Source organism: Dinoponera quadriceps, unplaced genomic scaffold (assembly GCF_001313825.1).
Source record: "Dinoponera quadriceps isolate SergipeBrazil2010 unplaced genomic scaffold, ASM131382v1 scaffold1070, whole genome shotgun sequence".
In the NCBI taxonomy this organism is placed as follows: domain Eukaryota; kingdom Metazoa; phylum Arthropoda; class Insecta; order Hymenoptera; family Formicidae; genus Dinoponera; species Dinoponera quadriceps.
In genome coordinates, this window is record NW_014555341.1 from 2,962,980 (window position 1) to 2,990,517 (window position 27,538).

General features: G+C 43.8%; 1 protein-coding gene across 16 annotated transcripts in view; it reads right to left on the reverse strand.

Moving 5' to 3' along the window:
• Window positions 1-27,538, reverse strand: part of LOC106743890 (potassium voltage-gated channel subfamily H member 6) — a 114,799-nt gene that overhangs the window by 72,039 nt on the left and 15,222 nt on the right. For all 16 annotated transcript variants that reach the window (XM_014618151.1, XM_014618149.1, XM_014618157.1 and 13 more), the window contains 2 exons: window positions 20,462-20,692; window positions 1,923-2,081 (listed from right to left, as the gene is read on the reverse strand). In XM_014618151.1, coding sequence (XP_014473637.1) covers window positions 1,923-2,081; window positions 20,462-20,692 — 390 coding nt within the window. The remainder of the gene's footprint in view (window positions 1-1,922; window positions 2,082-20,461; window positions 20,693-27,538) is intronic.

Consider the following 27,538-nt stretch of genomic DNA (forward strand, 5'->3'; position numbering starts at 1 on the left):
CACATCGATTTTCCCCGTGCGTGACGCCTGTGTAAAAGAGGCATTTCCTCGAGGTAACGCTTTTACGCTACGCGACTTTCCACCCCGATCGATTTCTGTTACGGGTCTCTAACCATCAGCTGAGCTGCTTAGGGGGCGGATTATCAACCAGGAGGTAAGGTGCCTATAGCTACCTATTCGAGGGCATAACATTTATTACCGGGTCAGGGTTAACCGTTAGGCGCGCCACACACGTCCAGCGCTCTGCAGCGTCATTCTAAAAATAGTTTCGCGAGCACTCCCGATATAAAACGCGACCACGTGTCCCGTCCTCCGTACGCACATATGCATACACGTATGCATGCATACACGCTCTAGATTGGCTCGGGAAGATGATGAAAAATTTATAGCGAAACGTTCAACGCGTTCGTGGATCGCTTTAATAAATAATTAAATAGCTTTTGTATGAAAGCCATCGAAAGAGAGAGAGAGAGAGAGAGAGAGAGAGAATCGAACCGTGTTGAAATTGAAAAATGCGAAGAATGCGACTGTGCTTCGTTAATAAAGACAATTTACGATTAATCACGATTACTTATTTTACGTGATCCAATTCATTCGTTTGTTTAACTTTAATCCGAAATACACGAATACAGAAAAAAAAGATTTGCTGCAATAGTTAAATTAGTTGTAACATGTGGATACCTAAAGCTTTAGCAGTGTGAACAATTTTGATTGCTGCAATAGCAAGTTCTTCTGCTGCAGCAGCAAACGTACTATCTTAAAGATTATTTACGATAATACTGCAGCAATTAAAATTGCTTGCGCTTCTACAGTTTTGGACGTCCATATATTGCAACCCATTTAGCTACTGAAGGTAATCTTTTTTTTCCGTGAATACATCCCGGAATGCTGCGACTCCACTTGGACAACAAGGATCTACTTCCGATGATCATTAGGACACGTTTCGTTCCAAGTTGACATATCTCGATAATTCTATTTCCTATGATGACCGTAATGACCGTAGGAAGGTTTACAAGTACTGACTGATTATGTGGAAGAGCAGCAGCGTGCAGACATCTTCGCACATCCCGCAAAGTATCTGCATTGGCAACAAGGGCGAAGTACAATTACGGAGACATCGTATTCGCACGGAAATGTCATGTGTGCATTAGCAGAGGCGGATTTATGGATAACGGACAGATCGTACGAAATTCGCGAAAAGGTCCCGAATTCCAATAAGAGAAATAATGTAGGAGTGCGCGCACACGCGCGAGAATGACAGCGCGCGGGGTTATACGCGATGTAATTGCGCACACGAAAGAACTCGTCCGAATTTCCGCAGGATTGTAACGCGACTCATTATGCGGATACACCTGACCTGGATCTATGCTCGTAATAATGATCGTCACAATGAGAGTAGCCTACGTGCCACATGTCCCACTTGTGAACGAGGCGGCCCCGAATGTCAGCGGCGATGTCTTATAACGGACGGTGCAGCGGGCAGGAAATAATGATAGCGATGTTTAAAAGCCGCAGGAAGTTATATGTGTAGGAGGCACGAAATGTCTTGGCCAGGATATCGTGTAAATGTTACAGACGAAGTAATCGTTTGATCTGACCGTACGACGAGACCGGAGGAGGAATTGAACTGCGAGGGATCGGTCTGTAATTGCGCGGCTGCACACGCCCGTATCACGATCATGTGCGATCGATTGCCAAATTTCGTGCTTCTTCTCTTTGCCTGGATTAAATAAAGTTTCGCCCGCTTCGGAATTTCACATGTGCACTAGCGACGGGGAGTTTCTTGTGACACGGAAAAAGGCTGAAAAGCGCGGAAAAGTAGGAAACAGCGCGGATTTCGCGGCGGACTTTCGTGCGAAAATTCGAACGCGTGCGCTCTCGCGCGTACATCGACAAGTAGAACGAATAAAATTGGAACATACAGCGTGTCGCGAGTCTGTTGTTGGCCTGACTCGGCGGCGGTATCGCGGGCTGCGGAGGCGGTTGCGAGCTCAGGTCCTCGAAGTTTATGATTTGCAGGCAAATGTCGTCCACCTCGCTCCTTATTAGTGCTATCACCTCGCTGCAGAGGAACTTGGTTCCTGAAACAGGAAATTAGCAAGTCAGATACTCCTCGATCCCAAGCCGCGCCAAGCCTGACACACGCCCGTCGTCGTCGTCGGGCTCTCATCATAAATGTACATATACGGGCGTTCGAGCGAAGACCTGCTGCGTAAAGTTTAATTTGCTTGTAAAGTAATCCGCGTGCAACGCAAAGGTCCATTGCATTCGTCGATCTCGACAAACGGTGCCGCGGACATAGGCGAAAAGTTGCAAATGTATCACTAATGGTCTCATTTTGCTCCCTTTTTTAGTACAGGGGCTTACAAAAGTTTGGCCATTTTTGCCGACGAATTCGTTTTCAGTCATATTTTTAATTAAAAATATGGCTTTTAGCTCACTTGGCGTTAACCTTTTAATATCATTATTTTTTTTGGAGAATACAAGATTAAATTAGTATAGCTCAGAATTAATGTTTAATATAATAATCTTCGCAGAAGCAATTATTTTAATATTTAAAAAGAATGGTTATTCGCGTGCACTTGACTCCCTTTTTAGTGTATACTACTAAAAAAAAGTGCTACGTTAAAATAAATAATTATTTTTAATAATTCTAAGCAAATCTTCATTTGGCTCAAGTAAATTTTACTTGGATCAAATAAGTATATTACACTCGAATGTAAGCAAAAGGTGCTAAATTCAAATAATACTTATTTAATCCAAATAAAAAATTTGATCAGAACTACTGGAGTAATTATTTACTTGAATGTAACACCTTTTTTTTCTTCGTTATACACATACAGTCAATCACAGAATGGTTGCAAATTTTTTTCGATGAGTTTCGCAACACATTTCATGTCTAATAGAAAAATATATCTCCTGAGAATGATTAAAAAACGAATTTTCTTATTGGACGCGGGATGCGTTCCAAAGTTTATTGAGAAAAAGTGTCTGAGCAACCGTCCTGTGATTGACTATACATATATTTACATGTACAGAGATACATTTTAAATGTAGGGGAGGCCTGGGCTAGTTGACTGAAGAGATAAGTTGGTTAATTGATTATTCCTATTATTTCCTAACAGATTACAGAATAGAGCAAGCAAAAATTTCAAACATGTCAAAGATAGTTATGAAATCTTGCTCGATTCTACACTCTGTTAAAAAAACAAAAAAAATAATCAATCAGCCAACATACTTCTTTAGCCAACTAGCCCTGGTTTCCTCTAACGAAATTGTATGATATTGAAGGATTGTATAAAACATTCACATGGTGCAGCCAAAAACCTTAAAATCGACAGAAATAATAAATTAAAAATTAAAATCGGAATAATAATGAAATTAATAAAGTTAGTAATTGAAATAGCAAATACAATGAACATGTAAGTGCGAATTAGAGCAAAGGAACGTATGAAATGATTCATTGATATGTTAAAAAAGTCACGGCTTTTAGCTGTATTTTGACAAAAGGTCTGTGAAAGTGTGTGCGTGTATGTGTAATAAGAAAACAATATACATGTCACGTTCCATTAAAATATCTGCCATCATTATTCACCATTTTTTGTCACCTTTCAAACATCCGGTTCCGTAAAATAATTCATCTTTCAAATTAATAAACCCGTATGCGATTCGACCAATTTTTACAAACCTTTAAACGAGCGCAACGATATATCATTCGACGCTCTTGAAAAGTAGCATCTTAACAGATGAACTCCCGGCGAGTAAAAACTAATATACGAATGTATCTAAAGCGTACTCTTATCGAAGAGTAAATTGGTATCTTGTAAAGTACGTGCAGCACCTGGAGCGACTTCCGCTTGCACCCGATAACTCAAGTTCCTGACGGCGCTCGGGGGATCATCCGCGGACGTCGATAGTGCACTCAGATGCGTGTCAAGGGCTGCAAGGATAGTACGGAGCCGGCGATAGTAAAATTTGGAAATATTGAGTCGTGAATCAAGAGCATAAAGTATCCGGGGAAATATATGCCGTGGCACGTACAAAGCACCGTGACCCATCCACGCGCATGAAAATCGCCGAGACGGCTCGCGCGGCGGCTATCCGCCGCGATAAATATTCCAGATTGACATTTACTAGATGTCTCTTAGACACCGCGAGCCACTGTCGCCGCCACCGGTGCCGCCATGTCGTAGACGATATTTCACTTGCAGATAGACGCGCGGTAGATAAAAGAGAGCCGATAGTAAAATTGCGAAACTTCCTATAAAGTCTCTGGATCGCGCCCAAATAGTTTGTCCCGTCGTGGTAATATCGTCGTAAAGTTCAGATTGTTACTAGAGTGACATAAAGACGTTAAGTTGGCGGGCCGATAGGCGGCCCGTTCGTTGCAATCTTGTTGCATTAAATGTCGCTCCGACGCGAGTGTAACGCCGAGTTTATCGCGGCTTACGTACTCGCGAACGCGTTCTCGAATGGTGTCATAAAAAAAATTCACACGTTTTATCATCGACCCCATCCGCGAGGAGTGCGAGCGCGCGATACCGGGCGTCAACCGCCGGGTTGCCTCTGTCGCGAAATTAAATGAAAAAATTACCGTCAAGGATGAAATTTAATCCGGCCCATCTATCTTTTCCCGTCAGCGTTTCCGCGAACAGCAGATTCGTGAAATCCGCTAATTGCGAGAATCATCGCGCTCACGGCAGTTGCGAAGAAGAATTCAACGGATAAGTTCCCGCATAGAGAATTTTCTAATATCTGGTTGGAATCTATTCTGATCTTCCAAAAAATGATAGATTCCGATTGGGAAATCTATGAAGATTCGGATTAGAGGCATAATGTTTCAAAAGTGCTATTCTAACTAAGGAAACCCAGACAGATTCCATTTTTTCCGTTCAACGTTCGCCTAAAGTACAATTCTAGATGGGAAACCCAGACAAATTATTTTTTCTCTGTCCAACATTTATCCAAAAGTTTCTTTTTTTAGATTTCTATTTTATATTTATATTGAGTAAAATATTTGAAAAGCTTCAGGTAAAAAAAAATGAGAGCTATCTAATTTTCTATATAGAAAATATTGTGGAATCTAATTGAAATCTATTCCAATTAACTAACTAAATAAAGTTGCGATTCCAAGTAGAGAATCCATTTGCTATATCCAACATTTTCCTAAAGTTTTCTTAAATAATTATATAAAAATGGTATAAAATTCTTAATTAGTATCACTATTTTTTATACTTATTTGGGATAAATTTGGATGATCGGATCAAGATTTATATTATATTTGAGAGTGTTTGGGAAATTTCTATACGGATTATCAGAAAAGCGTCAGTTTCCGCGGTGGGCGCAGTTTTAATCTCGTAAAATCGGTCGATTTCCCCCGCCCGAAGGGGAAATAATTTCGCACGCGAGGCGTTAATGAGACTCGCAGCTTAAGCGTGTCTTACGGACTAATTAGCGGCGATGTTCGCTCCGACGTGGCACCTTGGACGAGATTCAAAAGGCATCAGCGGAAGGAAAGTGTGTCCCGTGCGAAAATATGCCCGCATCCGAAACCGTGCCAAGATTGCCACCTGGATATTCCATGGTGGACGTCATCCCCGCGCAACGTCAACATCTTTGATAAGATCCACATGTCCTATCGGATTACACAGTCGTCATTTAACTTTGACTTGGTGTGGTACCACAATAGAACGCTTGTTTTTCGTCGTGATCAAACGGTCATACTTCACGCCGATCGATGTCACGGTCAAGGATGGTGCCACATTTTCCATGTTTTCCTCCTAAATATAGATGCACCTCACACACACACACACACACATATATGTATGCAGACACTCAGCGGAGCGATTGCACATACACTATCTTCCACGTGGCGCGCAGAAAAAATGGGGCGTTTAGCGTCTCCGCCGTTTAACCTCGTAAAATTATGATAATTGAAAATTATCTTAATGCACTTTCAGTGGAACGCAATTATTTCCTCTGCATAAGTAAGGGCGCATTTTTCCCAGGTGCGCTTCTATAGTTTTAGTAATCCGATTTGGACGTCTCGGTAACTAAATTAAATAAGACATTCCAGACAACCGCTCCGATTTCCCGGAAAGCCCCAGCCGTTAATTTTCCAGCTGACACCACGCATATTGTTAACGCTTAAAGCGGCCGATACGTGTAGTTTCTTCAGTAACGTCACGACAAGCTGCTGCCCTATCGATCCGCCGGTGTTCTTTCTCCCTCTCGCGGTTTCTCTTTGTCTTTCTGTACATGTGTGTGTCTGCATGTGGGATCACGCATAGAGCTGACTTTTGAGGTCCTCTTTAAATACGAGCGAAATCGTCGCACTCTCGACGGCACACGCGTGCGAACTCCTAAACGCGTTCGCCAAGCGAGAGGGAATGATCATGTGTCCGTAGAATTTCTAGGGGTAACAATTCGACGTTGTAATCTTCCGTGATGATTATTTCTCGACTTCAAAAGCGTTTTCCATTTTTTCCGATAACTGTTGGCGGGCTTCTACACTTTGTGTAAAAAAGGATCGCAAATAAAAGCCAGAAGTTCACTCAATTAAGAGGGGCTTCGACCGCCAATCAACAGGGGATTTTCGTTGTCTGGTTTTAATTGGTTTTAACATCGTTACCGCATGTTTGTCAACACAGGAAGATAACAAAGGCGTACAGTTTATGTCGATGTTACGTGGATGAGTTCTTGTTTGTTCTGCAAGCAATGTCAAGAAATGACTTAATCTCAGCCGGCCCGGGCGCACATGGATTGATTTATACTCTCGCGAATAAAAGGTATTTTGGTATTATATCGTCCTTATTAAAAGTAAATTTCAGGCCGAGGTGTGAGTATAATTTTGAGCTTCGATCAAAATATTCCAGCTATTTTGCGTCGGAGAGTTTTTGCTTGAAAAATTGTTCCGGCGGGCATAATTCTGCCTTCGCTCCGATTAGAAAGATATGCGGCCGGGATAAAGATTGATGTGCCGGAAAGTGCGAGATTTTTTGGCGCTGTGGTGCCATTGAAAAGGTTAAATGATATTGCCGGGAACAGCATTTCCCACTTCGGAGTAGCAGATAAGGCGAAGGACGACTGTTTTATCTTCGCGCGGTTCCGGCCCGAATGGTCACTACGACAAACATTAAAGATTCACGGGTGCGGAAGGAAAAAAAGAAGAGGGGAAAAAAACGACGGCCGAGAGAGCACATCGGAGATACTGCAGCAGCTGATTTTACGAGGATGATGTTTTGAAAACACGCTCGCTCGTAAAACCGACAGTAAAAGTGGCCGTTCGTCGGAATGTACGACCGTACGCGGAGTAAATTTGTGCGGAATGAAGCACGCGCCCCGCAAATTTTCTACGCACGACATAAACATTAAACGGGACTGAAGAAGTAACGAGTCTGATATTCCGTGCTCCCAGACAGGAGCAATCGATTTTCTTTAAAATTAAAGCGCGTTCGCTGGTTGCGAACGACGAGAAAACATTTTCCGTCAGCTTCCATGGATAAATACGCGAATGTTAAATGCGACAATAAATTGATATAAAACATGTATGAGATAATCCGGAAAAGCCATTATTATACGTTTACATAATATCAGATCCAAATGTGTAATATGACGTACACAACCTAAATACGCACCCCGGGGATGCGTCCGCCTGTTAGCAAAGACATTGTACCGGGAAACGTGCATTATCGGTCACTCACTATCGTAAATTCGTCAGTATTAATATATGGCACAACATACAATCCTCGTAACCGTCGTAAAAGCCATCCGTAGCAAATTGCTGTCGACGGATCAATGCGAGCGTGCCCCGGCACGACGTATCGTATCGAAGCTGAGCGGAACAGCTGTATAATAATCGCTTGTGAGCTAGCCAACAGATCGGGCCTCGTTATACCTCGACCTCATTAGGCGTCTATAGAACACTTTCAGAGTAGCTGAAGAAAGATTTAGAAGAATAGCGTCAGATGACTCGAGTCTTAAACGTGTATTTGTGAATTTTACGTTCGGTAACTTAGCATCCCTGCCACTGAAAATCAAATTCAAACTTATCGCCTAATTAAGCGCTAATTAGTTGCTGCAGTCCCGAATTTATTGTTTTTACTTATTTCATGGAAATATATAGAATTTCTTCATGTAAGCAAGTTTTATTTTCATATAAGATTATATATTCTTGTTTATATATGAGAATATGTGTCTTAAATTGATACTAATTTTTTCCCCGCGTAGAAGTTAACAGAATTTTGTGCGATGCGTTTGCTCACGAGAGAGCGCACGCATACGAGACTGTAATAACTACTATTTATATTACTACTAATATTATTGTCGTTATACATGGTAAGTTGGACCTTGGAACAGCTGAATTTCTGAATTTCATCCGTCTAACACGGAAAACACACGCGCGCACAATTTGCGCAGAGAATCAGACCGATCTCCGATCCTAGAAAAGCTGTTAGAAACAGCTGGCGGGCAGATAACGGGCACCGGGAGGACAAAGAACCGCGAGCCAATGCGGATTTTGTGGGATCTCGCTCGAAATACGCGAGCCAATCCGCGGAGGGACAAGGAAAGAGATCTTCTCGTCCGGGATAAAAGTCCGGGGGCGCAATTTCTGAGACCGTGCGCGAGCGCGCCAGTCGAGAGACGGTGTTGAAGAACACTCGCTTTGTCTCGCTCGAGTAATCTTGTCTCGTTAGGTCCTCGTGGTGCGACTTTCAGGCCAACAAGGAGCGCCCGACGACGCTTAGCCGGGCGAATTTAGCGATGACGGGGAGCAACGGGCAGGTACACGCGCGCTATAGGATAAGGAAGGGACGATGCGCCACTGGAGGTGAACGCACCCACGACCCATTCAGTATCACTGGCGAAAAAGGGGGAGACGCCGGGTGTGATATTGGAGGCCGAAGGGATAAAGGGGATGGTGCACTCTCATCGATCCCGTCTTCGGGACTCCTTCCTCCGAAAATCCGATAATCCGCCCCCGCCGGTCGCCTAATAAAACACCACTCACCTATCGATCGTGGCTACGAGCGCGAAGAATCAATGGCTGGTTGTGAAATAGCTTTTCTCGCGTCATTGAGTTCGTTAGCAAAAGGAAGGGAGGAGGATTTAGAAGGAAAAGCCTGCGCGTGTAGCTCAAACTACAGGATTGCCCTCGGACCAAGACGAAGGGGGGAGACGCTTCCATTTCGAGCCCGAAAGGTGAGAGGGTACAAAGAAAGAGAAAGAAAGAAAGAGAGAGAGAGGGAGGGAAAGGTTTTTTATTAACCGATGCTCGGGATGTAGAAAAAAGAAACAAAAAGAGCGACAAGTGCCGCGGAGGGATTACTTCGCGTTTCTTTTCTTCCTCGCAGGCAAAGAAATTGCGGGCTGATTTATGATAGCACCGGGCACATTCGTATTTCATGCTGTTTGGAGCATGAACCGGCGCCGCGCCGATGGCGTTGGCGGCGAAATGCGCGCGGAGCTCGCGCTTCAAAGAAACGAGCAAATTTCTCGCTTAGCATCGAGCTGTCGCGATGCGCATCGATTTATTTCCACGAACGTCGCTAATACACGTGCTCGCGCCGCTAATTTACGGCACGCACGCAGGAGAGAGCGTACGGGGTGGTGCTTTACGGCTAATATTAGAGTGACGGTGCGCGCGACTGTAACAGTTTTACTATGACCACGGGCCTCGCGGGGGAGAGAGAGAGAGAGAGAGAGAGCGAGAAGAGTCCAGTAGTCTGCGCCTATTTCGAGAGCACCTCGTGTAGACGATAATAAACTCTCGTTGATACTTACGCCGTTCTCGTCGACGGTGTGCTCGTTGCGACAGATCGCATTGTCGTCGCTTTACAGCACCGAAAAAATTGCTAATAAAGAAAAAACCTCTCCTGAACCAGCTAAAGGCAGCCGCCTGTACTCGTCCAATAGAGTATCGTGTCTCACGTCGATTGGGCAGGTGAAGCACAACAACCGTTCAATGTCTACATCTACACGTCGAGAGTCTATTCTCGCATCGTGTTCATCGTAATGAAACAACGATTTATACAGATATTTACTCTTCAGCTCGCAATTTCTGTCTCGCGAGAGAAAAAAACACAGCAAGGTAATTCCACCTCGGTAGCCATCGGTCTTCTCTTCTTTCTTGAGTTCCGAGTTTATAAGTATTCTCAAGCCTTCGAAATTAAATTCGACTCAGAACCGGCGATTGAATGATCAAGATGAACTGCTTCTATTTATAACGGTAATAAAAGAGTAACCGATCACGTGAAAAATGACGCCTGGTCTCGGCAATAATGCTCTCATCAATTATCCAGGAATAGCCATTGAGCGAGAACAAGGAAATATACCGCCACGACAAAAGGACGCGGAGAGACGGATATTTATGGTTATCAGCGAGCGCGTAAAATAGGCGAGGCTACGGAACAATAGTTCTGGCCGACGGCCAAACGTACGTGACATCCTTCCTCCTGCGTCCCGATCCCGCAGGAAGAAACAGCCGGAATTTGATAATACGCAGTGTGGCGAAGATAGCGAAATGAGTTTCTAAATTTGCTACACGGCAAAGCCGACCGGGCGCTATAAATAAGTATCCCCCTCGGGGCGCTTCCCCGCGCCAAAAATAAATCGAGTCCACGTTTAATCCGTGAGACTAATTTACACACATGGCCCTTCCTGATCCACCAGCCGCCTCGGGCTCACACACTGACCTTGCGAGGGGTGCGATCGGGATTGCCCAAATTAACGAACAGGTGCCCGCCCTCGGCCCGTCATCGATTCTCATTAAACACTCTCGTCGATCGATAACAACCCTCTCCATCATCCACCGGCTTAATCTTTCGTGCGTCACACGTGGTACCATTCGCGATTGCAGGAGAACATTGCGAGCTTACAATCCGTAGTATCACATTTGATCGCTTCCTACTAACGTATTTATTCCGAGGCGAGTTCGAAGCAAATTTCTTCCCGCTGATAATTGTGTCTCTTCGAGTTTCACAGCTTCTACGAACGTGCCGAACGCTATCAATTTATCTGTATACTTGCGTGTACAAGCATACGATATCATAAAAAAATAGATAAATTTGTCTCTAAGAATCTAGCAAATATGCGCAAGAAGAAAACACCAACCAGTATTTATCGAACATCCCATGACATCGTGCCAGTATCCGGCGAGAGGATTGGTGGATAGCGAGCGGGTCACGATACCGCAGTGGAGCGAGCGAGCGAGTGGTTAATGGGTTAACGGCTGCCTCCAATTGGTCGATGACGCTGTGCCACCGTGACGTCACGGAGTGCAATGCCCCTGTGACGTGGCAGCGTGCGGTGCAGGCCAAGCGGTGCACAGAAATAACGCGCGGTCTCTTTCCCTCTTTCTCGATCCACCCCCTCTCCTCTCCCCGTTTATTTTGCCCTCTCTCTTCCGCCACCTCTTTCTCGCGCATTTCCACTCTCTTTATCGGGCTCGTTCCCTTTTCAAACAGCGCTTTCGAGCTTGGCCTCGCAAGCTTCCCAAAAGCTCGACAACCAGTACACTTGCCAGAAATGGCCACGTGACAGGTAATCCTCCCCCCCCCCCCCCNATCGTACGGGATGGATAAAACATGACATAGCTAACCGTCTTTTACCTCTATTCCTCTCTCTTCCGCTAATCGATTCTAATTATGCGTGCATGTGTCGCGTACTTCGTCGGAAAGATATTTCCGTCTACCTGCGGCCAGGGTTAGAACTCAGGAAAGTCTAATCATAACTCAGGAATGTAACAGTTTTGGAGCACAAACCTAGAGGTCGAATGTAATGCGAGCGTTGTGAATATTTGGCTTGATCTGCATTCATGCCGAAAGATTCGCACTTACATAGCACACCGATGTAACGGAATACCAAACATAAACGCGGAATGCGTTGACTTTGATATACTCGCCTACGTACATGTTGAGCATGTTAGCGGTCGAACTATTCCTCCAATACGCTCACGTATTTTGCGTCCTTTTTTTTAACAGAGATCGAATTAAACAAAGTTTCCTCTTCGATTGCGAAGAACGCGCTTCTCGTGAGATTTTGTTGCTCTCGATGCTGTTCGAGGAGATACGAGCGAGGATAAATTTTGCACTGATCTAAATAAAGAATGATGCGTCTGCCATTTGTTCGCACTAGGAAATTGTTGATGCGATCCGCGGATATAGCCGCATTATTCCTCCGAGGATTAAGCTACAGTTAAGCTATCTGCCGCGCAAACAAATATTGTAGCAAACTTCCGTCCCCTTATTGACAAGCGCGACTCGTTTTCTGCGACGCGGGAATTTAACCGTTCTTCGGCCGCGACAAGTCTCTATTTTCTTGTTACCTTCGACCTTACGGGGACTTCTTCCAGATTACTTTCGGAAGTGATGAGCGACGTTCTGCGGCGGGACTAATTTCGCCGGTGGGTGCCTTTGGAAGGCGCGCTCGTGACCTCTTTTCATGCGAATGGAAAGTAACGTCCGGTCGCCCTCCGCCGAAATAACGTCTTCAGACGATTGCAAGTATGAACAAACTTCCTGCCGCCACCAATCGGCTCTGCTCGACGGGAAACAGCAATTTTGACGTATCCCGTTTGCAAAAAGAGGCAACGTGGAACAAAATGCGGCCCGTATTTCGAGATCTGTGAAGGTATCACCCCGTAGGAAACGAGGCAACACTTTCTCGATGGGCGCTGACTCGTGCAAGATTTAAACGTTATCGAAAATTCGATCCCGACATAGAATCGGCTAATCTAACAATGAAGTCTTTAATTATCAATTACACATTTTACGTATTATCTCTGATCTATCATTGACGCCGACACGTGGACTTATTGCACACGCCTAATGCATTGACAGATACTGCTGTCAAGCTACGTGCGAAAAATTTCCAGCACGATGACGCTTTTGCGGAGTATGTCAAGCCCATGCGTAATAAGGTGCATTCTTTTGCTCCTCTCGGGAATTTCATGAAAATTCTTCGCGATGCTCACCACGACGTCTCGGCGAGTTACTTTAAATTCATAACTGTCATTGACCCCGTGGGTGGTGAAATATATTTTTTACACGCCGGCTGATCCGAAGAGCGAAGAGAATGCGCATTCATCGGATGATTCGAAATTAAGCGCGACGTGGAAAGAGAAGATCGTAAACAAGATCTTGAGAAGCTCCTCGACATCTCACACACGAGAGAGAGAGAGAGAGATAGAGAGAGAGAGCTTACCAGATGTCAAAATTCTGTCGACTCGAAGAATTGCGCGCAACTCGGCAAAGCTCGCCTCATCGAAAGCTTCTGTCAGAGATTCTCTGTAAATCACCGGGACAACGAGAAAACTCAATTCCGAGGAAGACTTATTCCGCGCGCAGCGCGGTCTCTCGAAAATATAAAAAATGACAAGGGTCTGAGAAGCTTTCTGTTTAAGGTTGAACCGCGGGATATTTCGAGGCTCGACGTAAAATATTAATTTACGTGTCTCTCTGCACTAAAAATACACATTAGGAGAGGTGCAGCCTTGACCTTTTCGCCAAATACCTCGACGTTTTAAATAAAGAAAGAACGTAGACGCGCAGAGAGAAAGAAAGAGAGAAGAACTAGAATGTCGAGGAACTAAATAGGAATAACTCGGATCGTCCTACAGAATTTATGAGAGTAGAATACATCTGGTTTATTTTAACAGCGTCCCGCGATAGTATATTGCGTTGATCGCCGTTATATAGTCGCATCCGGCGTTCAAAAAAATTGCACGGTTTAGATAATTCAGCAGCGAATCGGGAAGGGACGTCAAGATTAAATAGCGAAATTGTACGCTCGGTTGAGTCGCTATGAAAATTCGCACGAGCACAAGGACCTAATTATAATTTCGAAAGACTAACAGTACACGGTGGCGAACGTGGAAAACGGAAGATGATGCTAATTGTAAGAGGTAAGTAAATTAAACCTACAATTTCGCGGAGATCTATTTTCGTTCTTCCCCCGCGCTTTCCGTGTCGCAGCTCATCGCGCGCTCTTATTCGCGCTCGTTCCCGGCGGAATTCAGCGAGGCCTCGCATGAACAGGCCGGAAATCGATTTCGTGAGAGCGGAATCTCTATAGCGGTCCGAGGACGAATAAGTCTCTTGTTGGAGAGCGCGATCGAGCTTACAGCTTCGCTGGCGTAATATAAAAGATTTACAAACAGATCCACTATTCGTATTGCGCTGTTCCCCGGGGACTCAGAAATTGCGATCGCGCCGTTGCGACATGAGTGAAAATTCAACAGGTAATATCTGCGAAAGAATGCGCACAAGAATCTCGACTGATTGTGTCGGTTGCGCACGATAACGATGTGCAGCTTAATCTTCAAGATCTTCAATCGAAGTGTTTTATCAAAGGAGAAAGATAAAGCCTCCTTAATTTCTTTAATCATACATAAATCATATATAAAATTACCGTCTCGTGTTCACGACGAAATTAATTTAGGGATTCTGCAGAAGAAGTTACGGTGAAAAAAATGCACCGAGGAAGCCAGTTAGTTAATTGACTTAAACTAAATTCTCACTTAGATATGGGCAAAAAATGTTTTGGTTCTCTGCACCAAAGGTTTGGTTTTTCTGAAACGAGAATGAAGAAGGTTTGGCTTCGAAACCCAAACCTTTAGAATTAAATTTAAGTCAATTAAATGAGTTTCTCAATGTGTTTGTGAAAATGTACACCTACGAATGTAATCGTATAAATTTATCGCACGTGAGAGCTTATTGCGTCGACCAGGACGGTTTCGATAAATATATTGATATCAAGTAGTAAATTCCGTAATGGGCCAGACACAGCAACTCCGTGGAGAAATTTTATAGTTTGCACTGCGGAGCGTTGCGGATTTTCCCGGAGCATGCGAGTTTCATCCCGACATCGGCGACGACGCCGATATCGGAAACTATACGCGAATCGGAATTTATTCACCAAACAGGTCAGATAACGCAGCGCCGGCGAAATTGCACATTCGCATGATCAATACATCGACACCTCCGGTAAAGCGTGGTTCTCCGCAACGACGAGCGTGCGAATATACATGCTTTCGTGCTTTGAAAACGCTGCTCCGAAACATCTTCGTTAAATTGACCGCGAAATCTCACATCGCGAAAGGAGAAGCACGCCGTAAAATTTTTAGTGCACGGAAATGGCACAACCTCTTTGCGTTACGTAGATAATCGCGTTATCACCACCGTGTGTGCGATAATTCGCTTTTATCTTCCAAGTTGAAATTAATTTCTTGAAAATAGCACTAAAAAATAGAAAAATAAGCAAGTTCACGCTTACCACTGCTCTTAGAGCGTTTCACGTACGATTCGATGTCGTTATAGTTAACCCCGTACTCAAGCAAAGTGTTTCTCTAGCTTATCGAAAGCTCGATCAGCGAACCACAAGATGCGTTATCTCGCTGTTCGTAAACATGCTCATATCGACCTTGTCATAACCAAATCAAATTCATTATTTCTCCACAATATAATTGTAAGACCTATCGTATATAGTTTCTGCGATGTACCCTCGTATCCGAGTTACCGCTATATCTCAGCATCGCGTCCGGCTACTTGACGCGACGAGGTCCGCCTTCTCGCGGTGTGTCGAAAGCTGCAAACTCGATCAGCCCGACGCGCCATCGTCACGGCACGGAAAGTTCGCTTTGCCAACAACGACACCGCGACGGGGATCACCTCCTCTCGCGAGCGAGCGAGCCATACACTCGGCGAAAGCTCGGCTCGCTGTCGCCGCGGAGACTGCAAGCTTGCGTCTCAGGCGACGCCGAATAGGCCGCGCCGGCCGTTCCCCGGTGAGCTTACAGTCGGAGCTTTCGAAATCGAGGCGAGGCTTGCGCTCGTGTCGAAGCACCGATCGACCGGCCGACCGGCCATGGCGCGCCTCGAACGCGGGTCGTTGTCCTGTGACGCCACAGAGAGCTTTGTAGCTCGCGCTGAGCTTACAGCCATCGCCAGCTGCCGATGGCGTTGGATGGCGGCCGGGTGGAGAGGGTTGGAGGGCGACGTAGGTAGGCTGTTGATGACGTCACGCGTGGTAGACGCCACCGGTGGACCAAACACGCGAGAGGGGGTGAGTTCGAGCGCCTCCGTGATGTCATTGACTAAACGACGCTGTTCGGGAGGGGATATCGCGCGAAAAGGGGTATGTCGGAGGAGCGAGAGGAGGAGCAGGTGAAGGAGGAGGAGAAGGTAACGGCGGACGTTTCAGGAATAAGAGAAGGGGGTGGAATACGAGCACGTGACTATTCTTGGACGCCTCAAAACACCGTCCTCGCGGCCGCGAGCGTTGTTGCGTAACTACGTGGGAGAGCTTTTCTGAAGGAGGCGCTCGCGAAATGGGTATCGCGGAAAAGGAGAGGGAAGTGGGAGAAATGCAGCGAAATGGAGAAAGAAAAAGAAAGAAAGGAGAGGAAAGAGAGTAGGGAGGNNNGGGGGAGGGAGGGGCAGAGCAGATATCACGATGACGTAATTACTATCGGTTGGTTTGATTTCTTTTTCAATTAAATATCAAGGTATATTACATTATTAATCATGTATCGCCAAAATTGGAGATACACGTTGAAATAAAAGCCTTACACTGCAAATCCAAATATATAATTTTGCATACTTTACGTAGTCATTTTTTACGCGTTTCTAATTTACACGTGTTACCTAGTGCAATTTCACACACATATGTATATAAAAATTACAATTTTACACACATAAATGTATAAGAATTACAATTTTACATACCAGTGCATAAAAATTACACCGCAAATCCAAGTATGTCATTTTTACACACTTATGTGTATAATATAATAGTATTATACAGTATTATCTCAAGATATTAGGTGAGATATCACATTTACGTGACCTTGTTTATAATTAAATACTTTGTGCATAAATATATATAAGATTAATATTTGTTTTCTTTTATCTAAAGAATGTGGCTACATTATAATGTACATAATATTATAAAATATTCTATACAATATTTTAGAATTATTTTACTTTTAATCAATATATAAAAAGTGTGAAAACTAAATATGATCTACTTTACCTCCAAATTTGGAGGTACTATCGCGTAGTATCTTCAAATTCGAAGTATCTCTACGTATAAGTGACCTTCGTAATTATACAAGGTTTTTCAACGTGTACCTCTAATTTTAGCGATATATGGTTGACAATGTACTGACAGTTTTCGAATTCTTGAATGATTGAATGTCTGCAAAAACGATATTAAGCATTGTCGTGTGTTAAATCACGGTTATTACTGCTGTTATAACGTATATCGATCGATCCTTACAAACTATGATAAGTCAATTTAGCAAACTAGTGCTTGTCCGGCGAGAAGTTTCCTTGCTGCAGTGAAATCGATTTGTCACTAATGTCTCTTCACTCCTGACAAGTTCGTTCCATTAAACGCGAAAGGACTAACAGCTAGCGTTAATGAACGGATGTTATCATGTCTATGGCAGAATAATTGATGCATGCTCGCTCTCTTATCTTTCCGCAATCTTCACAGTCGGAGGTCATTAATCGCTCTTTTAATTTGAATTATAATTTTTTGTCGCGTTATCCACGTTATCCATAAAAGTGAGCTGGTAGACAACTATCAATTATACGCCGTCACGGATTATATACAGCGGCTATTCATCCGTTCTCGAAAGCTGCGCGATTTTATTATTCATCTCAATTACCTACTGTGGTTGCGTCGGAGAAAAATAAAACTAATTCGTTGAGGCATTAAGACAAAATGTATTTCTACGTGAATTTATCATCTTTGCTTTTAGCAATCGACTTCTGCAACAAACTCTCTCGGCGCCTCAGAAAGCTTCTTAATGTTTGGGAATATTTGGCTGCGTTCTTGTAAAAATTCTAATTTTAATTTCCCCAGTTCTCTCTTTTTCTTTTTTTTCTTTCGAGTTTCGTAACTATCGATACATATTTTAGCCGTTAAAAGTTCCGTGTAATTAGCTAACTGCAGTCCTGTCTAATGCACGAAGTCGTAGTTTGAAACTCGACAGACCATTGATTAATTTTCCATGTTCGTAACTGTACTAACGTCCGTAGGTAGAGACTCATTCAAGGGCGCGCGTCATAAAGCTGGCGTTGCGTTAACTCTCGCGAAGACGTGCGCTTTCCATTGTCTCGTAAATCGATTCTCCGGTGAGCCAGATACGGGATACGGTTGATACCAGGAACGATAATAATTCAACGATAGCCGTAATCCATCATGCGATTAGCTTTCGCTCATAGTCTTTTGTTAGCGGAGAAAAATAATTTAAAAATGGGAGAAAGAGAGAGGAAGAGAGGAAAAAAGAGGGGAGAGCAATGTGCCTCATCTACTGCGACGTGATACCGAGAAAAATAAAAATGATAAAAATAACAAGTAACGCGGATAAGAATAGGTTCACAGGCTCAAGTTATCGATGATTGGAAAATTGTCCATATCGGTCAATTATTCTTTGTCCTATCTTTCTAGCGCCTCCCAAGAGACTATCATGCGCTTCTCTTCCGCTCGCAAAGTGGCCATCAACGTCACGTGACGCGTGCTCCGGGAAGTGCAAAAGTTTGTTGTTTCAACAAAGGGTGGAATCACTGGCACGTAACTATCCGCGAATCTCCTGTGCTAACACTCGCAGTGTTTTGCTCCGGGAAGTGGCTGCAGGTGTTCGTGACACGCTCTTCGCGTCTCGCTCCATCGACACTCCTACGTCTCGTCGCGTAGCGAGGTTTAATTAAGCTCCTTAATTAACGCGCCGGGCGTCTCACGACGAAGCAAAGTGCCCGTCCATCTCGAGAGGACGGAGAAAAGGGGTAAAGCGAGCAAACTTTTTGTTCCGCTGCAACGCCGACCTGAGTGATACCGAGGAAGAAACAGGGGGAGATATATATATATATATATATATAGAGAGAGAGAGAGAGAGAGCGAGAGAAAGGATCCGTTATGAATGTATTTCCACGCGTTGCACTGTCACGACAGCTTTTAACTCGATTAACTTTACAATTATGTGCTTTGTGTCGGCCGATCTCCGAGGAAACATTATAATACGTACTACTCTCCATCTTGAGTATGCACTTGACGATAACATTTACCACTTTACCACCGCACTTCTCGTGTATTTGCGTATGTGCGGCCTTTAAAGCGAAACCGTTAAAACAGAACCTTTCATTTTGTGTTCGACGAATACAGCACAATGATATATAGATACATTTTTTATAGTGTCGCCCGAAAAATTCAGGAAGTTAGGCCGCTTGTACGAGGCTATATAAACTCTTTCCGAGGTGGGAGGTTCCGCACTATGACTATGATAAATTATACAGTAGTGACTATTGATTTCACCGCGGCTAAGGTCAGACACTACGGCAAAATCGAGTTCGAAGTAACCACTGGCCTGCGAACAAATTCAATCTTCCTGCTCCAAATAACCGAGCTTCTGTTACATCTGCCGTACATCCGAGGAAGCCACGTCTCGCTGATTCGTTCCTTCGGAACGAGATCTTAGTCGGGTGCTTAATAGATTCGGCGTAATCGTAAAGTCGGGACAAAAATGAAGGGGGACGAAATGCTACGTTGAGAGGGAACCCATACCGAATCTACGTTGGCAAATAAAGAAAGAGTGCTGAATCGTGAAATGCGAACTATATTTTTTCATAGAAACCTGCAATTTGCGCGCTCAACTTGATGTTGCACGTTCCCATATAAATCCAACAACATCCGTTTCGAAGAAAAAGAGGAGAAGACGGAAGATGGCCGATGTGCATATTTCTGCGTTCGCGACTTCGCTGCTAGCCTCCAATAAATCTCTACCTGCGACAACGCGTTATATTGATTTATTTCCGCCGGCAATAACCGTAAAGTTACACCGTCGCGTGACACCTCGTGCGGATGTTTATCTCGCCCGCCTGCTCCACGCCGGAAACGGCAAAGACGTTCGCACGGCGGTAGACGCGAAAAATATTTTCCACCTTCTTAAAAAAAATATCCCGAAGACGACGACACGGTGGAAAAATCCGGATCTCGACCTCGTGCGAACCGTTCTCTTTCCGAAGCTATCTTTAGTGCGAAATACGTTCGCTCCTTGCTTGTTCTCTTTCGCACATACATAGATACGTACAAGGACGACAATACCACTTTGAACTTATCACGACGCACTAGATGCATGACACACGCATATCTAAACAGCCATAGATCGACAATTGGAGAGTTGAAAAGTGATCCGGGTATTTTTATTCTTCGGGTTTATGTACCTTACGTTCTACAGTAGAGTCTACTTCTCATGTTCAACGTCCTAGTATATCGCAGAACTTTAGACACTCAAGACAGTTTAACTTTGTCGCCTAACTTTCCAAAATTTTATTAGGTTTTCCGTAACTCTAAGATTTCTGATCGTCGGCTAGATTATGTCATCGTATTTCCTTGTGACATACAATGCGAACGGTCGCGACTGCAGAGATTGAGAGTGATTAATAAAGACAACCCTCACCATCTTTCCTGTAGTAGAGGATCTCGAAGTGCTTTTCGACGCCGGCGGAGAGGGCGTCTCGTAGGGCCGCAACCGCGTGCGGCGACGTCATTGGTCCATGGAGGAAGTCGCAGACTGCCGGCCTCTGCATCACTTCTGCCCTTGAGAAGCCCGTCAGCCGGCAGAAACCGTCCGAGCAATAGATAATGTGGCATAGTCCCTGTTGCGCGTTCGCCACTAAAAAGCTCCGATCTGCAACCGAGAGAGAGAGAGAGCGACAAAGTCGGTGAAATTAGAAAGAAAAAGAGAAAGAAAGAGAGATAGCAACATTTATTACGCGCTCTGGAACAGTCTTCTAAAGCGCAGAGCACAATATACAATAAATTAGTGGTGTTAACACAAATGCTTATGTCGTATAATGAATTTACGAAAAGAAAAAGTAATATGATATTAGATATAGAAATAATAGCAATATTAAAAACATACATGTTAAAAAAAATTTTGAAATTTTGAAAATTAGAAGAACGATTTCTCTATGCGCTGAAAACCCCATTTAGTTAGTTCAAAAGTTTGGATATAGACAAATTTTTTGGTTGTGAGAGCCAAAATTTGGTTGTTTGAATTAAATTTCTTTCATTTTCGTGTCAGAGAACTAAATGTTGTCTCTCACAGCCAAAACATTTGTTTGACCATATTCAAAGAAGCTTTTTGCTTGAGTCAACTAAATGACTAAACTTTCTCAGTGTGATTTTTCATGCAGTACAACATGTTTGACACATACAGCACCAAAGACAATTATGACAGATTAGTGCCCATAAACATAATAAGCATCAACCAAAATCCTACATCAGTTCAAAGATATTTATATAACTTTGTTTCAAAGTCTACCTCTCTTCGCACGTTCTAAAAACTGAAGGCAGTCAATTCCATACCCTTGCCGTAATTATTGTAAAAGAGCGTCTGTAAGTCTCAGCACGGCATTGCAAAATAACAATCACATCATCTAGAGATCTAGTAGTTCTTTTAGTCTAAGGGAGAGAGAGAGAGAGAAAGAGAGAGAGAGAGAGAGAGAGAATTAGTTTCGCGAAATTCCTCGGAAGTGCGCGCCGCGACCGACGGTTGTTAATGGAGAATGCGACGACAGACTTGTTCTTTCAAACGGCGACGATTCTCAAAGAGAAGCGAGATCGAGAGAAGTCGGAAATATTTCATAACGGCGGCGTTTGCACAGTAGCATCGTTATATCTGCCGAGTCTCTTCAGTAACTCATTAAGATACGCAGCCGCGAATGTATTCTCGGAGTACCTAAAATTAACGATTCGCCGTAAGCCTATACAAGATGGACGTTTCGCTCGTTAACAATAATTCGGGAGCGCCTTGGCATTTATATTTACCCTCGATGGTTCGCGCTCGCTCGTTCGCGAGTGGACACGACGTCGCCCGGTTCATTCTATCGAGCGCGAATAATAGCACTTATCTCGACGTTATGCCGTACGAGAAGTATATATGCTTCATGTCACGATACATAATACAGTATGAACAAAGTGTGGCCGGTCCAGAGGTGGAAGTCGGGCTTCCGGCGTCGTCTTAACGCCAATCTTAACGGGGGTCGGAGACTATCGGCCGTGATCGATCGTCATGGCAACGCGCGGGCGACAGACGGACGAAATCGCCAGATTTTTGCGCTCGGAGCACGGCCGTCGTGACCTTCGTCCTAAATCCGGCGACAGCTCGAAAGTGCACACCATAAAATATTTCCGTGCCGCGGCCATTAAGGCCGTCTGCCACGCAACGGTCGTGAGCCGCCGTCGGCTTAATTCGAGACGATGCGCTGTTCCTCGAGACGGCGCGGGTTGCTGCTGTCTTTAATGCGCGCCTCGTCAAACGGACGGCGAATTATCTGATATTGGATATACGTCGAGGGTGGCTGGGATCTCCGCGTCTTTTAACCCCCGCGCAGAGCGAAGTGACCGACTTTATTTCCTGTTGACAAACCCGCGCAGCGTGTCAGCCGCCGTCGACATCTCGTAGTCGTCGTCGTCACCGCCTCCGCCGCCGTCCCGGTCATTCCGGGAATTTATATCGAATGCATGTGACTCACTCGAGCAGTTATGCGAAGCTTCGCAATGACTTTCTACATGGAAACGTACTGCGTCCGCGGCATCCCGCGGCTCCTCTCCCGTTCGCCAACAACGCGACAAATTATGACTCCCGGATACGCGAGAGGTTAAAGTGGAAAAAGGCGACGGGCGTCAGACGCGAAAGTGCCCCGGATACTGAATTCCATTTCTCGCGCGCGTGTGTTGAAAGATAGAGTACGTTTTTTCTCATTTCTCGTTTCAGCTTAATACAAGATTCCTAACTGGAGATTTTTGCAGATCTTAATTAAAAATGACACGAATGAATGGTTACGTTCCATGTAAAAACGGTAGACACACGCGGTTTGGACTACGGCCGACTAGAAGCTCGAGAAATAGAAGATAATGGAATAGAATAGAATCGGCTTTTAGAATTATGCTCTAGGAATAAATCCTGTAAGAACAACAAATTGTACAATATAACACGTAGATGAACGACATGTATAGATATAAACTGACAACCACGAAGAATAAAGAGCATAGCTTACAAAAAAATAATTATAATGAAAAGCTAAGATACGTAATTAGATGAGGATGATAATTATTGACTAATGTTTTGTAAATCAAGATAATGATTGAAAATGATTAGTTTGAAGAATGATAATGACAGTTTTTTAGTGAATGAGGGCAACGAACTTCAACTCGCAATGCCTGAAATTAAAAAGGACTCGTGAAAAATACTTGTACGATGCATGTTTTGATACAAATAGATAATCAGGTCTAAGTACGGATGATCATTCACAGACATCGGCACGATAGAATTGTTCGCGAATGTAAGAAGGAATACCCGTAGATAGCACCATATACAAAAAGCAAGCTTGTATAGAAAATATGTTATGTATAGAAAATATGCTTTCCCATAGGAAACCTTTAACTAATTAAACTCTGATAATATTGTGAGACATGCTTGTTGAATGCTAAAAATAAAAAGTATGCAATTATTAAAGTCTCTGAAACTTTATCTTTTGTTCAGCCGTTAGAAAATGGGAAGAGTAGAAACCAAATTCTTACGTACTACTAACGATAGAAGATATCCAACAAGTCGCAAAGGACTCTGTTAACTTTATTTCTAATACGGGGCCATGCAACAATTACGCCGCGAGGGAGGGATGAAAGGGATTCATTAGCCTGCGTGACGGTCTGTGGCAAGGAAAGGGATAGTAATGGAACGTCAAATTAGATGGCATAACTTATAAATATGGATATGTGTAGTTATTCACTTTGTACTTGCACTCGTGACACGAGTTTGGTTATATTTGGTGAAAATGTTTAAGTTTTGACATGGTTTTGTGTTAATAATCAAAATGTTAATTTTTTTACATTTATTCTTTTAAAAACACAACTTTTGCTAATCAAAATGACAAAGTAAAGACAAAATTAATTAGATATTATATGCTAAAAAATTATTTGTACTTTAGAAAAAGATAGTAACGTGCAGTCTAATAATTATTATCCACAATATGGTTATAAATTATTTTTTTATTCTATATGTCACGGAGAAGGATTAATTCCATATATCACCATATATAGTATTGGAAAGGGCCAAATACCTAATGACGAAAGGAAGGGAGGGAGTAAAAAATAATCAAATTTAGCGTGACGTAATTGTTAAGTGGCCCTTATTATTTATATGAAGACAAAGGTGTCGGTAAATGTGATATCTGGGCTTTTAATTGACCCGAAGTGCTCAATCTGAACATTATTGACAATTATTCCAAGTGCGCAACCAGATAAAAGGTTGACATATCTAAGAGAGCCAAGGATTATGTTTTTAGTTTTGGGCTCGTTAGTTAGTAGCAGTTTGTTGCTGATAATAAATAAATGATTCGCGCTGATTCATGCCGCCGTGTGCTAAGAGCACAAATGCGTAACCCTTCGCGAGTGCTATTTTTGCAACGATATAAACATTCTTCTGGCGAAAACACGAAGAGACTTCTTACGCGGCTCGCGCAATCGCGCCGGAATGTCGTTGCAGCCGCGTTCTCTCACGGGGAATTAATTACAGACGCGCGCGTCGCTGCGGATTCGATGCGCGAGCGATCGCGGCTTTCACGCGGACGGCGGGTTCTCGCGTTCACGCTCGCCGAATATTTCGGCGGGTTTAGCGCGCGATCGAGATATTAATACGCGCCGCGACCATTTTCAAGTGCATTTCAAGTCTGGCGTTATGGCGCACCAGAATCCAGCAGAAATGTCAGTCGTGCCAAGCGTCGAACTGCTTTGCGTGCCACGGGCGCCATCACGCCGGTGTGCCCTCATATTCCTCCGTGTTACGTACCTGAACATTCTGCGAAGGACAATCGGGTTTAATGAAGCTGAAATTGAAAATACGACGCGGCCCGTGTAAAGTTAATCAGCGTCGCCGGATGTCCGGAACAACATCCCCTCGCATATTGCGTGACTCTGTTTCTTCACCGTTTCACTCCGTTCACGACTGCGGATTACGTCTTATTGAATTACTCCCCGTGATTTTTGCTACTATCACCGCGCGCCTTCCTCGCGGCTGGACTGACAAGGTATTCCGCCGTTACGCCGACGTAAGTGGTGGAATTATCGCGATGTGTAATCGCAAGTAAACGGTTCGTGTCATCAGAAGGTATACACGTGAGAGAATAACGATCTTTTGCAATGAAATGTTACCGGAAAATGGCATGCCGCGAGAAAACATTTTTCACTGAAGTATATATCTGTGTGTAAGAAACAAAATAAAAAAGAAATTAATCTTTGCAATCGTACGCGCGCGATGCGGGATTAAGATTCTCACCGTAAATCATCCATTTATCTTGGATCTCGTAATTTTTACCAGGCGAAAAAGCCGATTCTAATGAAATATTTTACCGTAATAATTGAGTGGAATTGCAAGTTGCCTTCTAACAGCAGGCGCGGTGTATCGATCATCAGGTCGTAGATTTCCCGAGGTCGTCCGCGATTAAAGATACCACGAACGGATTAATTATTGCACGCTGTCGTGCTACTCTTCGCATCGATTGTCCATTTTTCGCTCGGTCTGGCGGTAGCGGCGGATGATAAAGCTAATTAATATTACGAAGCGTTTGGAATGCGATCAGTTTGAATATTGCGTGACTAGGTCCTCTTAGTCGATGCCTGAGCGGGATACGACACGGTATTACGTTACACTAAAATGCTACTCGACGTGTAATTTTGATTTCATGTCGCTCAAGAAATTCCTCGATAATTGTTACACGTTATCAACATCTCTTAATTAAAGCCCCCTTAGACGGATTGATTTTTAATACCACATCATCGCGATATCGACCCTATATTTTTTCTCCTAGAATCATAATATCCCTCAGGCAGGGATTAGAAGTGCCGGCGACGCGATACTGATTCCGAAATTTATATACGCAGTAATTTTATAAAGAATCCACTTTGCTCTCATTTCCTCGATTATAATCTGAGGCGAATGCACCGAAATAGCCTGCCCGAGTGTGATATCTGAATAAAGAATTTAAGGCTATCGTTCGTTAGCCGGGAGAAACATTGTTCATTTCACGCAACGTCTTCTGCATGAGGCATTTTTATCGTTATTAATACCGCACCCCGCGCTCCGACTAGCGAGGAACCATTGCTCGCTGTCACGGGATAGATTAATTACTAACACTTTTCTATCTGCATAACGCGACGAAATTGCGATGGCGAGCGTGACGTTCGCGGTTACTGCCGGTTTGTTAAAGCGGTGCGTCTTAACTTTAAGCCTCGGGAGACACGGCGCCGTCGCGCATTAATTTTTTCTACCTTTCCTTTTTTTCTTTTTCTCAAATAACGAGAAATTCCGGTTGAGGTAATTTTTCGTCCGCTAATTAAAAATATCTGAAAAAAGTGCAGCGTTTTAATTTGTATATCGCGCGCGTACGAGTGTAGAACAGAAAATAAAATAATACGTATCGCGACGATAAAGTTTAACGAAGCTTGTCCTAAAAAATCTGTAACGCAGCGACCCGCTTTATATCGTTTCAGGTGTCGTTTTTTCTCCCTCTCTCTCTCGTTATATAACCGCGCATTATCATCCGCGTAAGTACTCACCGCTTCATGTGGGGTGTACATTTCACTCCGCGTTCGCCAGTACTTGTACTTTTAAATTCGCGTGGATGTAATTAAAGCACTTAACGAGATGTGAATTGCGTTCGCCGTTACAAATGTAACGGCGGTGCGCTCCGCATTATTATCATTAACGGAAATATACTCGCGCGCTCTCCCGTGCATTTCACCGAGCGCAGAACTTCAATTTTTATTCCCGGCTCGGGCAATAGTTTCCTTCCTTAAAGCCTCATCGTTCTGCTGCTTAAGGGGATCGAAGCTGCGCGGAAAACTCACGAGGCGATGAAATCATCGCGATAACCCCGTGGAAATTCTCGCAAGACGAGAATCGCTTCGATAGCTTGATCTCCAATACGGAGGGGAAAACGCGAGCAGGCTCTGCGAAAAGTGGAGAAAACGAGAGGGAGATAGAAAGAAATACGAAAGTCGGGACGTAAACGAGGACCACCACCTAGGCGTCTTTTTAACGCGGCTCATCGGCAAGTTTATCGGCCGTAGACTAGAAATAGAATTTGCAGCGACTTCGCATCGATGACACGTTAGCCACGGCAGTGCTTGTGGACCTTTGCCAAGGATGTCACTTAACTATAAGTACTATTTCTTGTCGATCGCGCTCCTTCGATACCGCTGGCCGTTCGAGTCCTCTGTTAACCGATAACTTCATCGTGAAAGAAATGTGTCCCGTGCATTATTGCATGGGTCGTTCCATTTTCGTACCGTTATAATTTTAATCAAAGATTTTCTAATCAATTTTTGGAAACAATCTTGCCAGCATGTAAATGTGTAAAATTGCCGTGATACCGATATTTCTGAGACATTGTCCAAAATTTGGACTCTATATTAAACTTGTAACTGTTAAAATTGAGAATCAGTGGAGAATCTCTAACATTATATACAAAGA